Raw genomic sequence first — 13,506 nt, 5'->3', positions numbered from 1 at the left:
ATTTGCGATACATATTTCCATTATTATTATTATTTGCCATACATATTTCCATTTTTCTCTTCCAAACCCAGAAGACTTTAAGGGGAAGTAGGGTCATGCCCATAGAAGAGTAAATTTCCTGTCATTTAGTGTTTAAAATAAGACTGTGCTCAATTGGACAGAAAGGAATTTGTCAATCATCATTTAACAAAATAGAAATGGATGTAAAATAAATATATGTTTGTATTAGTTTTTTCTGTAAGGAATTTGAATTATAAATGACAGATTTGGTGGTCGAAATCGGTAAGCTTTATAAATTGACATGAATTTTGACGTCTCCTGCCTTTTAAAAAAAAAATAGCTGATTTAGTTACTTAAGTTTTTAGTATGATTGTATCAAATAAAATTCTTGTATCCAGTGACTCAGTGAAACGAAGGCCTTATCTGATGAATGTTTTGTGTGCTCCCACTTTGGTACCCATCTCTTTTTCTTTCCTAAGGTGGCAGTGGCGGCAGCGAATCCGGATGTATCTTGAAGGAACTGGTATTAACCCTACCCCTGTAGATTTGCATGAACAGCAGTTAAGTCAGGAGCAGCACAGCAGAGCCCATGTTAATGGAAGATTCCATGATCAAAGTAGGTCGAAGCTGGTATTATGGACGTAATCAACAAAACTTAGCAGTGCTCACTTGAATGGTCAGTTGGTTGTGTAATATTTTCTTGGGGCTGTAGTAGTTATATGCTTGTAAAATGGTCATAAACGTAGCAGCATAAGCTCATGGAGAGGGGGAATTGGTTCCTTAGGTCAGGACCCAAACTTGGAGCAGGGACTCTGTCTTGAGTATTGAAATATGTCTACCTGACACTCTATACATGTTAATTTCTAAAGTTGTTAATATATATTAATTGACTTTCCATTTTAAAAATGTCATCTGCCATAGCCTTTAGCAATACTTAAGCTTCTTAAATGATGTTTCTTGGATTCTGCTTTGAAACTCTTATAAAGTCAAATTATTGCTAAAAAGAAAACAATACTTTTTTGGCAGTTAAAACTCAAATAGTCAAAAGACCCTGTAAAGTTCCCAGTATTTGTGCTATCTATGGTTAGGTAATAGTATGAGTGTTTTATGATAGACCTGAAAGCCTTCATCCTAAATAGTTAATACCATCTGTGAGAATATTGAGGTTTTAGGGAGAATGGGGGAGCGATTGACTGATGGATCAACCCAGGGAGAGGAGCATCAGTAGGCCATAAGATCTACTATATGCTTTCCCAGACTTTCAAAGCTGATGACTCCCTTCTAGACAAAGCAGTGTTTTTCCACTGTATGGCAGTGTGAATTCCGGTTTAGGTGCATGAGATTGGAGTCTTGAATAGCAGTGTCTGTGGCCAGGCATGCACCCTGTTCTGTCTGGTTCTCCTGTCCAAGAGCACAGAAGGCAAGGCAAGATGTCTGTGACCTCTCTCAGTTCCTTCTTACCAACCATGGCAGCAATCCGGAATCTGGCCAGTGTGCAACCTGGTAGTTCTGAGCTTTGGCTAAATCTTCTCAAGCTCTTTATTTAATGTTCTGAACTCTCTTGATTTATTGACATACCACTGCCATGAAAAATACTAACCTGCCTGGACTGAATGTTTGTAGTGAGACCCCCTGTACAAAGGGATCCACCGTGATGCATACTTGGAGAAAATAGAATGCTCACTTAGCCTACAGTACTTACCTTACATTAACTTGGGCTCTTTCATATATGGGATCTGCACTGATTACAAAGATTTGCCCTCCATCCCTGTATTTTGGAGTTCTCAGCAATATGGGCATAGAATTACAAGGGAACCCAGGGAGAACCGCAGTCACCTCTGCCTTTTATGCTCTCGTATGGGACCATATAGAGGCACAGGGTACATGTGGCCTTGATGGACAGTGATATTCAAAAATTCTGTTCTCACATGCATTATGTTCAAACGCACCAACGGTGGGTTTTCCACATACTACAATCTCTTGAAGAATCACAGTTACAGTAGGATAAATAACTGTTCTTTTTGCAAACCCTTCTTCAAGCTATGACCCTAACCTTGAGCAGACCAAATGTAACCATAATCATACCAGATATCATTATAAACTTTTTTGAGAGCAAGCTTTAATTAAAAGGAGATAAATCATAGTTCAGTCTGAGGGATGTGCCAGCCAGGCTGGCAGAAAAAGATCACACCAGGTTGAACTGAGGAAAGTGATTGCTCTTCTTTTTTATTGCTACTGTGAGAGTAACTGGAAATACAAGGATAAAATCTGAATGAGAACTTTAGCTGCAGAAAGCTGGGTATTCCTGTGGAATTAGACAAAAATTTGATTAATTCCTGCCTTGAAAATGTTAATTGCAGGGTCTTGACAGACCTCATGATGATTTGTGTTATGTCCCAGTAAGTGCTTGTGAATCATCAGTTGGTGATCACCTCTTTCTTCTCCGTTAAACATCAGTAAAATAGCCTCAGAGGTAGATTTGATGTTCCCTCAGAGGGTGACTTATGAGTTCCTGAAGGTTTTCAGCTGCATCCTTAATTCCAGTGTTTAAGTGTGAAACTAGAAGAAATTACTCTACTTTCAGCAAATTTCCCAGTGATGTAAAACGTTTCATATTCTGCCCTTGCTCAGTTTGCAGTAGTGACTTTAAATAAAAGTTAGATCAAATAAGGGATGGAATGGAAATTAATACTGAAAATAGCATAATACCATTACCTCAGCTGATCATCTCAAAACGGGTATGGCACAATTAGAGGGTGATAAGAATGATAGGCATAGAAAAACTATCAAGAGTCTGAAAAGATTAGGACTGTTTGTTAGAGGAGACAATAAGAGGGGACATGTTAAAGGTATACAGAAGAGCAGGATGTAGAGAAGGTGAAATGTTCATTCTTTCTCATAATACAAAAACAAAGAATTGGACATTCAAAGAGGTTGAAGGGTGGCGAATCTTAAAACTAATAAATACTTGTTTTTTCAGTGTATAATTAGCCTCTAAAACTTACTGTCAAGATATTAAGGCTATGTTTATCAAGATTCAGAAAAGATTGAACATTTGCATGGATAACAAATATACAGACTTATAACAGTAGAGATTTAAAAAAAATTGGAAATGATGAAATCCTCATGCTTCAGGGCGTAAGCCATATCCTAACTAATAGGGATTAGGAGAAAACTTTCCTTGTAAGCAGGTTGTCATAACTGTTTTTTGTAGAATTTCTTGTACCTTCCTCGGCTGGCCTAGTAGTGGTAACTGGAAACTTGGCTAGAGCTCTACCTATTCATAGGTTCTAAGGCCAGAAGGTACCACTGTGATCATCCAGTCAGATCTCCTACATGACACAGTCCATAGAAGTTCCCTGAAATAATTTCAGTTTGAAATAAAGCATATCTTTTAAGAAAACATCCAGTCTTGATTTTAAAATTGCCAGCAATGGAGAATCTATCACAACCTAGGTAAGTTGTTCCAGTGGTTAATTACCCTCACTATGAAGAGAAGAAATCAGCTTGTCTGGTCATCCACAGGTTTTGGCAAGATACAGTCAAAACTATTATTTTTTTTTCATTTTCCTCAGATTCATATGTCCAAACTGGTTTTTCATAACTTTCATGGAAAAGTCTGTTTTGATAGAGACTAAACCTGAAAAGTCTCAGCCAGAAAAGTTAACTTTTCAGAAAAACCATGATTAAGTAAATAAAAAAAAAAATTAAGAAAAATAACGATTAAGACTGCAAATATATGCACTCAATTATAATCAGTTACTGCTTTTAATGAATTAAGAAAAATTTGAAAACTCAGTTTTTAGAGATATAATTTAAAACTCATCACAATAAATAATTTTTTGGTAACTAGCATTTGCTCAATGCCTGCAGGATCTGAGATTTCTGGACCACATCTTTTGCCAGTGAGAGCACTAAATGAAGTCTTCATTGGAGAGTCACTCTCATCCAGGTACACTGAACATCTGTATTGTTAAATTTTGAGGTGTGGCACAGTCTCTAAATTTGTTTTTGCTTAAATATCAGTTTTATGAAAATTCAGTGGGTAATCTTTGTCTTTGCTGCTGTATTTCTTTTCAGCCCATGAATATCAGACTATCATGGGGAACAAAATATATACTTACTAGGGCCGTCAAGTGATTAAAAAAATTAATCGTGGTTAATTGCAGTTTTAATCTCTCAGTTAAACAGAATACCATTTATTTAAATATTTTTTGGTGTTTTTTGTATTTTCAAATATATTGGTTTCTATTACAACACAGAATACAAAATGTACAGTGCTCACTTGATATTATTATTGGTTACAAATATTTGCACTGTAAAAAGATAAACAAAATAAATAGTATTTCAATTCACCTCATACAAATTCACCTCTTCAGCTCCAGGGGGTCTGGGGCTTCAGCTCCGTTCAGGGTGGGGGGCTCTGGGTGGGCTTGGGGCCTCAGCCTAGTGCAGATCTCCAGCCTGTTGCGGGGCTGGGGGCATGGGGCTCCAGCCTGGCACGGGGCTTCAGCCCCTCTCTGGGTACAGGGCTTCAGCCTTGCTTGCAGCTGCAGGCTGGGGCTTCAGCCCCCCACCGCCTGCAGAATTCTGGACTGGGTCTGCAGCCTCCTCTCTGTCTCTGGAGCTGCAGGCTTGTGCTTCAGCCGCTCAACACCTCCCAAGCTATGGGCTAGGACTTCAGTCCCCCTGCTGCCCGTGGAGCTGTGGGCTGCGGCTTCAGCCCCACCATCTTTGATGCCTCCCTCCCTGCCCAGAGTTAATTTTGTTTTCAATTAAGAGCAAGCCTTCAATGATTTCCCTGGTATCTCTTCTCAGTTTTCAGTTAATCGCAGGCATTAACTGCTATTAATTGACAGCCCTATATTTACTAAGATCTGGTAAAACAGTTGGGTGACATACCTCTATTCCTGAATTTCCTCCTACTTCTCTAGCCAGTCCTTCAGCATCTGTTCTTCTTCTCCTTGTACCAGGGGCTTTGTCCTGGGTTCCTTTATTGCTTTACACCCTTCCTTTCAGTGGTTTCATCTTCTCTCCTGGCTTCAATTGCCATTTTAGAATGACTTGGAGATCTACCTGTCCATTCCTAACTTACTGAGTTATGAGACTGCATGGAGACCTATCCATTGTCTCCTCCTAGATGCCTTGTCATAAGCTTAAGCTTAACATGGCCAAAACTGAACTTCTGATTTTTTTCCCCACAGTCTCCATCACTAGCAACATTACCATTCTCCCTGTCATTCAGGCTTTTGTAACCTAGGAGAATGGTTTTGTAGGGGAAGGGAGTGAAAATTCAGACAACCAGTATCCAAAGCTTGGTGCTGCTTTCTCCGAGATATCTTTGACTACTTTTTTGTCCCTAGGTTTAAAATTCTTGTTTCAGGCCTTTATTTCCCATTTCTATTCTTGAAGTGCTTGTACATGTCCATTCCACTGTAGGTGTATATGCTTGCCTCATACACCATTATCAGAGAACTTTTTTCCCCCTCAGCTGTATCTGTTGGGGCAGCTCAACCTACCTGAATGCTGGTATAAGAGGTTGGAGCTGCCCCTGACTTATCTCAGTTTCTTCTTACCACCAGTGACTGATACCAGAGCAATCTTTAACTAGTTACCATACATGCTTTAGTCACTCCTTGGAACATCCTCTTATTGTTAGTTAGTTAAGATAAGAAATGTGCTGGGAAGAGTCTTTCGCAGGAGCAACCTTCAGCTTTAAAGAAAGGATTGCTTCCTCCAGAGCCTGTGTCAGATCCATCGTGGGCATCCCCTGAAAGGTCTCTGAGACAGAGCCATCACCCACTTCTGCTTCCAATCGCCCTGAAGGTGTACACACCCATGAGAGACTTCCTTAGTCTCTCACTACCGGTATCCTCAGTAGTGCAAGAAGGTTCAAAATCTGTACCTATGCCTGCGGATACTACCTCACCGTGCCAGGAACTCGCAGTACCATGATCTACCAAGCCTCTGCAAAGGCCAGCACTGTCTAGGGCAAGCCTCCGATGATTTCCTCATTTTGGACACTGTGGGTCATTCCCCCTCCCACTAGGTCTTCACTGCAGCCTTCTCAGTCTGGATCATTGAGACCTTTCCATGGATATTGGCACTGGGAACATCATTCTCTGGTATCGAGCACCCAGATCTCAAGCTTCTTCCCCACTGCAAGTCATGGAGCAGCCACCACATCAGAATCGTGACATCCTCTTCCTCGTCACCAGATGAAGCATGTGAGACAGCAAGCGATTCACCAGTACCAGAGAACCACAGAGCTCACCAAGACCTAATGAGAAGTGTGGCCTCTGTTCTTGATATTCAGGCAGAGGAAGTGTGTGAAAGCTCCCATATGTGGGTGGACATTTTGGCATTGGTGATCCCTGCCCAGGGTGTTCTGCCAACTAATGAAGCCATTATGAAGTTAGTCAAGGTGCTATGGCAGATGCTGTCCTCTTACCACCCATAGCAAAGCAAGCTGAAAGGAGGTACTATATTCCCTCTAAGGGATATGAATATTGTATTCCTGCCCTCTTTTGGGTTCCTTGGTGGTGGCGGCAGCTGCTAATGAACAGGCAGAGACAAGGTCACCAAGCATTGATGCTGAAAGGCAGAGAAGCGAAGAGGCTGGACTTGTTTGGACCCGAGCTTTATTCTACAGGGAGTCTACAACTCAGGATTTCATACCAACAGGCACTCCTGAGCTACTATGACTTCACTGTCTGAGAGAAAGTTATACAAATTCTTTAAAAGCTGCCACAGGACAATAAGTAGGAGGTTTGCAGTAATGGTGGATGAAAGGAAGCTGATTTCCAGAACTGCTCTCCAGGACAGTTCAGATGGTGCAGATGCAACAGCTTGAACCATGGCATCAGTTCTGCAGGCATAAGTGCTAGTATAGATAAGGCCTTGAACCTCCTTCCTTTTGTGGCTTGTGCTGACTTCCAAAAATGCTCATGTCAGTGAAACACAGAGTCTCTCCAGATCCTATTATCATCCAACATGACAGCAGGTGATGCTACACACCCATCATAGAGCCAGGGGACAGCCAATAACCCTCACAGATCCCAAACTTTTCACTACCCAGGAATGTTCCCTGAGATAATACTGTCTTGTGATGGACAAAGCACAAACTCATTAATAATGCACCAGTTTTTATTACTGAGCTAAGATTTCTAGATACTTCAATTCAAGACCACACTGGTTAAGATAAAACATTAAATATGTGTATTAACTACAGAAAAATAGATTTTAAGTGATTATAAGTTCTTAAATGTAAAGAGACTAGAAATAGTTACCAAAGAAAATAGAATTTTCTTATCAGCAAGTTAAAGTAGTATGGGTTGGATGAATGGACTATAAAATGGATAGAGAACTGGCTAGAGCATAGGGCTCAACGAGTAGTGATCAATGTCTAGTGGCTCCATCTTTAGCTGGCAGCCGGTCACAAGCGGAGTGCCCCAAGGGTCGGTCCTGGGGCCGGTTTTGTTCAGACATTGCCAGGTCCATGTTCCGCGCGGGGGAGCTTCACATGTGGACTTAATTGCAGCAAAGACCAACAGAAAATGCCATTGGTTTTGCTCCTGGGGAGGTCTCAGCCCAGGCTATTTGACAGATGGGTTTCTACTTCCTTGGAAAGACTGCCTCCTGTATGCCTTCCCTCCAATTACCTTACTGCACAGCGTCTTGTGCAAGGTCAACCAAGACGATGCTCATCTCATCCTCATAGAACTGGTGTGGTCTTGACAACGCTGCTATTCTTGTCAATGCAACCTAAGCTTCCCTTCCTACTAGATTCAGATGTAACTTCTCAGGACCATGATCACTTGTTCCATCCCAATCTAAGAGACCTTCACCTAACAGCATGGATGATTCATGGTTAACACCTGATCAGAGAGATTATTCTAAGGATATTCAGGAAGTACTTCGCAATAGTAGAAAACACTGAACTAGAAGCATGTACCTGGCTAAATGGAAGTGCTTCTCTGTTTGGTCTTGGCAGAAAGGTATACCCCCATCCCTCAACCTCTCCCCCTCATCCCTGTATCAAGTTTAAACTTCTTGTCGTTGCCCATAGGGCCCCAACATAAGTTTGCCTCTCTCTATTTATGTGCCCTGGTTTACAGTAGAACCTCAAAGAAACAAACACCTTGGGAATGGAGGTTGTTCGTAACTCTGGAATGTTCATAACTCTGAACAAAACATGATGGTACAGTACCCTGCAGTCAATGTCTTCCAGCTGAGGCTGAGAGAGATCTCTGCAAAGGTGGCACCTGGCAGCACTGCCTGGTTTTCAAGTAGCTTCCTGCCCTATTCCTGTTTCTTGCCTTTGGGCTGAACTCAGGGGGGTCTGCCCTTCACCCTTGGCACTACAAGCCCCAGCCGCCTCTCCCCAGAGCTCGCCCTGCTCTGTGCACTGCCCGCCACACTTCAGAGGCAGCACATGGCAGGGAGTTGGTGTCAGCCCGCTGCCAGCGCCCCTTCCACCCCTGCCCCTTGCACTCTCAGAAGTGCTGGCAGGACTCAGGAGTACCACCACGGGCAAAGCTTGGGCCGCATCGATGCACAGGCTGTGGCCCTTTAAAACTCCTCCAGAGTGCAGTGTGCAGGCAGCAGCTCAGACTCTGGCTCCCGCTCCAGGCCAGGCTTTGGCTGCAAGAGCAGCAGCTCCCATCCTAGCGCCTGCAGCTTCCATCAGTTCCTTACAGCATCAGCAGCTCCTACTACGGCAGCTTCTTTCCCGGCTCCGACTGAGCTTGCAAACTTATCCCCGTCCTAATGGGGGAGGGAGGGGGTGAAAACAGCTTCCCCCGCCCTCAGTGGGCTGGGGAAACAGCGTGAAACAGCTCCTGCGGTTTTCAGGAAACAGCACAGACCCCAGGCTGCTTCTGCTCTTGGGCTGGCAGCAGGGGGCTCATAGCAGTCCCTGTGAACCTCAGCATCTTCACATCCTCACTGTAAGTGGCTGCCCCTCACATGGCAAATGGAGTTGGGGACAGGAAGCCCAGATGTGCCAACTTGATGCAATACAGGCACAGTATAGTATTTGCTTTCTTCCTTCCCCCTGCCCCCCTTTGCTGCTGCCTGATTGCTTACTTTTGGTTCCACATGCTATTCGGTTGACTGGTCAGTTCATAACTCTGATCTTTGTATCTTTGAGATTCTACTGCATTTGCATTGCCTTATCCCTTGCACGCTAACCTCAACATGCTCTTTGTTCACTTCTCTCACACAGCTTCCTAGGCATCCTTTCTGAGCAGGTCCACAGAGCTGCTTCTTTTTCCACATTCAAATCCCTTCTGGAGACCTACCTGTAATAACTGATCAGCTAAGCATGGCAATGTTGTGGGGTGGGTGTAGGGGACAGGGTGAGTGGGTGGGTAATTAAAACATCATAAATCATGACCTGGCCAGTTACTACATGGTCACTTTACTTATATGTTCCACCTTTTCTTTACCTTCTATCTGTAACATTTTACCTTTAGAGTGTAACTTCTTGTGTTTGCAGTGCCTAGCACATTGTTGGTGCTGCTGAAAACAGTACAGTTGTTTCATGAGTGTTTCATCTTCCATCTGGACTGCAACCACAGACTGGCTGTAGGAACTTGATTCAAAGCATGACACACTTTTTGCTTTCTACAATTTGAAACCTACTTCTACCAGAGATTCTAAAAAAGTTTCCTCGTCACATTCTTTGTATAATCTTGATAAATACAGGCACATGCAGCAACATCCCAATACTTTTCAATCGCCTTTTACTTTAGAAAAAAGTAGTTTTGCTCACTGAATGTAGAAAACATTCTCTGGTTCCATTATATTCCACAAGCACAGTTGCACATGCTTTCTCTTTACGAACATGTCCTGGATCAAGGATTCTTATAGCAAAGGATGGTGTGAATAGAACCGACTATTTCTTGTTCAGTATATTGTAACCCCATTAGTAGTAATACTGGTATTTGTGCAGTGCTTTGAAGATCTAAATAATGAGATCACGGCTAGATTCCCCAGGGATGGTTGCTTTAACAATATCTAGAAAAACAAATATACAAACACTTATTTAATCTTTTGGCCCATTAACAATAGAAAGAACCTACTAGAAAAAGCTTTAAAATTCCCTCCACGAGCTTATTCAGCAGATCAATAAAGAAAATAAGTAACAATATTGGAATAACTACTGTCTATTCTAAACTTACTTTGAGAGTGCTTGTCATATCTTTGATGGATCAGTCTACTTTATCTGTGCTCCATTTCTTAATAACTTGGTTTCAGTTTTCTCCATTCTTGTATGTTGAGTTCTTTAAAAATGTGCTCATCCAAAGCTCTAGGTTCATGTCTAGAAATTAAGCCAGTTAGGACCAGTCTTTCCAACCTATCCAGATAAGAACTTTCATCAGCCATACAGCTAACTTTCTAAGAGGAGCTTTTGAAGTATGACTCGGTTGTTACTAATGAATGTGTCTTGCTGACATGATATCTTTTTATCAGGAAGCTAGATTGTGTGATCTAGATTGGACTTTATAAACAGAACTAACTCATATTTCAGCAACTCTAGCCCATGGAAGCTTTGAGACTTAAAGAAAAGTGCTAATCTTAGTGTAGCCTAACAGCTGTACCATAATGACATTGCACAGGAAAATGGTTCATCGAGGAGTTGTCCTTGTGGTGTCACTTTAAGTGTCCATGTGCTCTGTGCGTCAGATTGGAAATTTATGGTAGCAATGCCCAGTTAGGTCACACATGCGCTGTTGCCGTCTTGCACTGTTTTTGGCAGTTACATAGTGCCGTGCAACCAACCGTCTGTCAGTTCCTTCTCTACTGCCTTTGGATTGAGTCGGAGCTCTTCTTTCTCATTTAATACTGAAGTAGTAGATTGGTATTAGGATTAGGAATTATTTAGTAAATAGTCTACCCTCTTTCTTTTCCTTTACCCTATCCTCAAAAAAAAATAAAAAAAATTTAAAAATGTTTTTCTTGTCCCCTTTCCCTTCCTTTCCAATAATGAATAGTTAGGAAATAGGTTTGTTTAGAATTTATACTATAGCATAAAAAAAAAATGAAAACTAACTAAACCCAGACGTGCAACTACATCAGTACCACCATCTACACCAACAGCAATACCGTCTCCCCCGGCACTGCAGCAGTTTCTGAGGCACAGAGATCTGATAGTCTCAGCAATTCCAGAATCCCTTCTCTTTGGTACTGATGTCACTCCATTGTGCTCGGAACCGAGCCGCATCACCACAATGCCCAGATCTGCCCCTCTATCCCATGATGTAGAGGGTGAAGAGGAAGGACAACTCACCTCGTGGTTTCTCCTCTGCTCATTCGCTCAGGCCATTCCCACATCAGTGGCAATATTGGGCCACGTACAGGACTCAACACCCAAAGACCCTAAGTCCACCAAGATCTAGGGCACCACATTCTCCAGCAACAACTGTTCCACCTCCTTCTGATCCACAAGAGGAAGTAGTTGAAGACACTGCTGAAGTCTTAGATCATGAAGATTCTTCTCCACCGGACTTGTCATTATCTTCCCCGGATGAAACCATAGCGTCCCCACCACGGGGGATGACTTCAAGCAATTCCAGGACCTCTTCAGAAGGGTGTCACCAGCTCTCGACATATCCCTTGAAGAGGTACCTGAGTTACAACACAAATAGTGCAACATACTACAGACTGCTATCTCTTCCAAGATAGTTTTACCCATTCATGATGCCATTATGGAACCAGCCAAGACAATCTGGCAGATACTTGCAACAGCACCACCTCCATGCAAGAGCTCAGACAAGAAATATTATGTTTCCTCCAAAGACAATGAATTCTTGTTCTTACACACTGCACCAAACTCTCTAGTAGTGCAGGTGGTGAATCAGAGGAGGAAACAACACTATAGTAGGAGAACCCTATATGATAAAGACTGGAAGAGACTAGATCTCTTCGGCCACAAGGCATAGTCTTCTGCAACATTACAATTTTGAATAGCCAATTATGAGGCACTTTTATCAAAATACATTTTCACACAATTTTTTCTAAACTAGTGAGTTTTATTAATAGCTTGCCAGAAGACAAAATAGATCAGTTCAGGGACAATATCACGGAGGGCCACCTCATCACCTACGTTGCATTGCAGACCTCGCTTGACACCGCTGACGCAGCTGCATGTTCCAGGGCCATAAAGTCATGCACCGTGCATCATGGCTTCATCTTTCGGAGTTTCCCAAAGAGATTCAATCAACAGTGGAGGATCTGTTATTTGAAGGTTGAAAGTTATTTGCTGAGAAAACAGACGACTCTCTTCACTCCCTCAAAGACTCACGAGCAACACTAAAATCTTTAGGAATCTACACACCTGCAAATAAAAAGAAACAGGACAGGTTTTATACTCAAAGATTCTGCCCACCATACGCACAACCTCATAGGCAGTATGACAAGAGGCATAAACAAAGTCAAACCTGGAGACGCCAAACACCAAACCAGCTTTCGACACCTCAACAGTCCACACCTAGACAACAGTTTTGAAGGTGTGGTTGAGAGCATGAGACACCCCAAAATGGTACTGCTGGAAACACATATAATCCCCACACTATTTGGAGACAGACTGTCAACGTTCTAACAGGTCTGGAAAAACATCACAGCAGACAGATGAGTTCTGGAAATTATAGAGACTGGTCCACTCCATTCCCTTTATATCTGTCCCACCTACCCACCTCCTTCCCTATCCCTCTTCAGGGGTCCCTCTCATGAGAACCTGTTACAATAGGAAGTACAGCACTTGATACAGGTAGGTGCAGTAGAACCATACTGCCACCACCCCCAGGGGAAGGGTTTCTATTCACACTACTTTCTAACACAGAAAAAGACAGGCAGGTGGAGACATATTCTAGACATATTCTAGATCTAAGAAAACTCAACACATTTGTCAGAACCCAACATTTCAACATGGTGACAACAATAATACTAGCACCAGAAAAGGGCAATGGGCTCTCTGCTCTCGACTTCCAAGATACATGTTTCCATATAACGATACATCCATCACACTGGAGATTCCTGAGATTCACTTTAGGAAACCAACATTTTCAGTATAAGATACTCCCGTTTGTACTATCGACCACCCAGCGGTCTTTTCAAAAGTTCTGTCGATGGTGGCAGCACACTTACAATAATATGGAATGATGATATGCCCGTATCTAGACGACTGTCTGATGAGGGCAACAACACTAAAATAAGCACTAGAGGCCACTCAAAACACGATAATCCTATTTATGAATCAAGGGTTACAAATAAACAAACAGAAGTCAACAAAGGTACCTGTTCAGAAACTAGAATTTATTGGGATCTGCCTCAACAGCCCAGAGGCCAGAGCCACATTATCTCAACAACAATTTATTGCTCTAGTCAGTTTAATATCAACAGTGACAGACAGTCCTCAGATATCCACCAGAATGTGCCTATGTCCGCTAGGCCACATATCATCAACAACTTTCTTGGTGAAGCATGCCAGACTTCATATGAAAA

At 42.3% G+C, this 13,506-nt stretch overlaps 1 protein-coding gene across 5 annotated transcripts in view; it reads left to right on the top strand.

Annotated features, from left to right (window-relative positions):
• Window positions 1–13,506, top strand: part of NADK2 (NAD kinase 2, mitochondrial) — a 58,845-nt gene that overhangs the window by 35,115 nt on the left and 10,224 nt on the right. For all 5 annotated transcript variants that reach the window (XR_010919206.1, XM_067545528.1, XM_067545527.1 and 2 more), the window contains exons 6-7: window positions 480–616; window positions 3,874–3,952. Coding sequence is in view for 4 of the 5 variants with exons in the window: in XM_067545528.1 (XP_067401629.1) it covers window positions 480–616; window positions 3,874–3,952 (216 nt within the window). In the remaining variant the exon portion in view is untranslated. The remainder of the gene's footprint in view (window positions 1–479; window positions 617–3,873; window positions 3,953–13,506) is intronic.

Source organism: Emydura macquarii, unplaced genomic scaffold (assembly GCF_026122565.2).
Source record: "Emydura macquarii macquarii isolate MOO-44397 ecotype Brisbane River unplaced genomic scaffold, CSIRO-AGI_Emac_v2 contig_1045, whole genome shotgun sequence".
In the NCBI taxonomy this organism is placed as follows: Eukaryota; Metazoa; Chordata; order Testudines; family Chelidae; genus Emydura; species Emydura macquarii.
The sequence above is the reverse complement of the archived record's forward strand: the minus strand, read 5'-3'. Positions and strand labels throughout refer to the sequence as shown.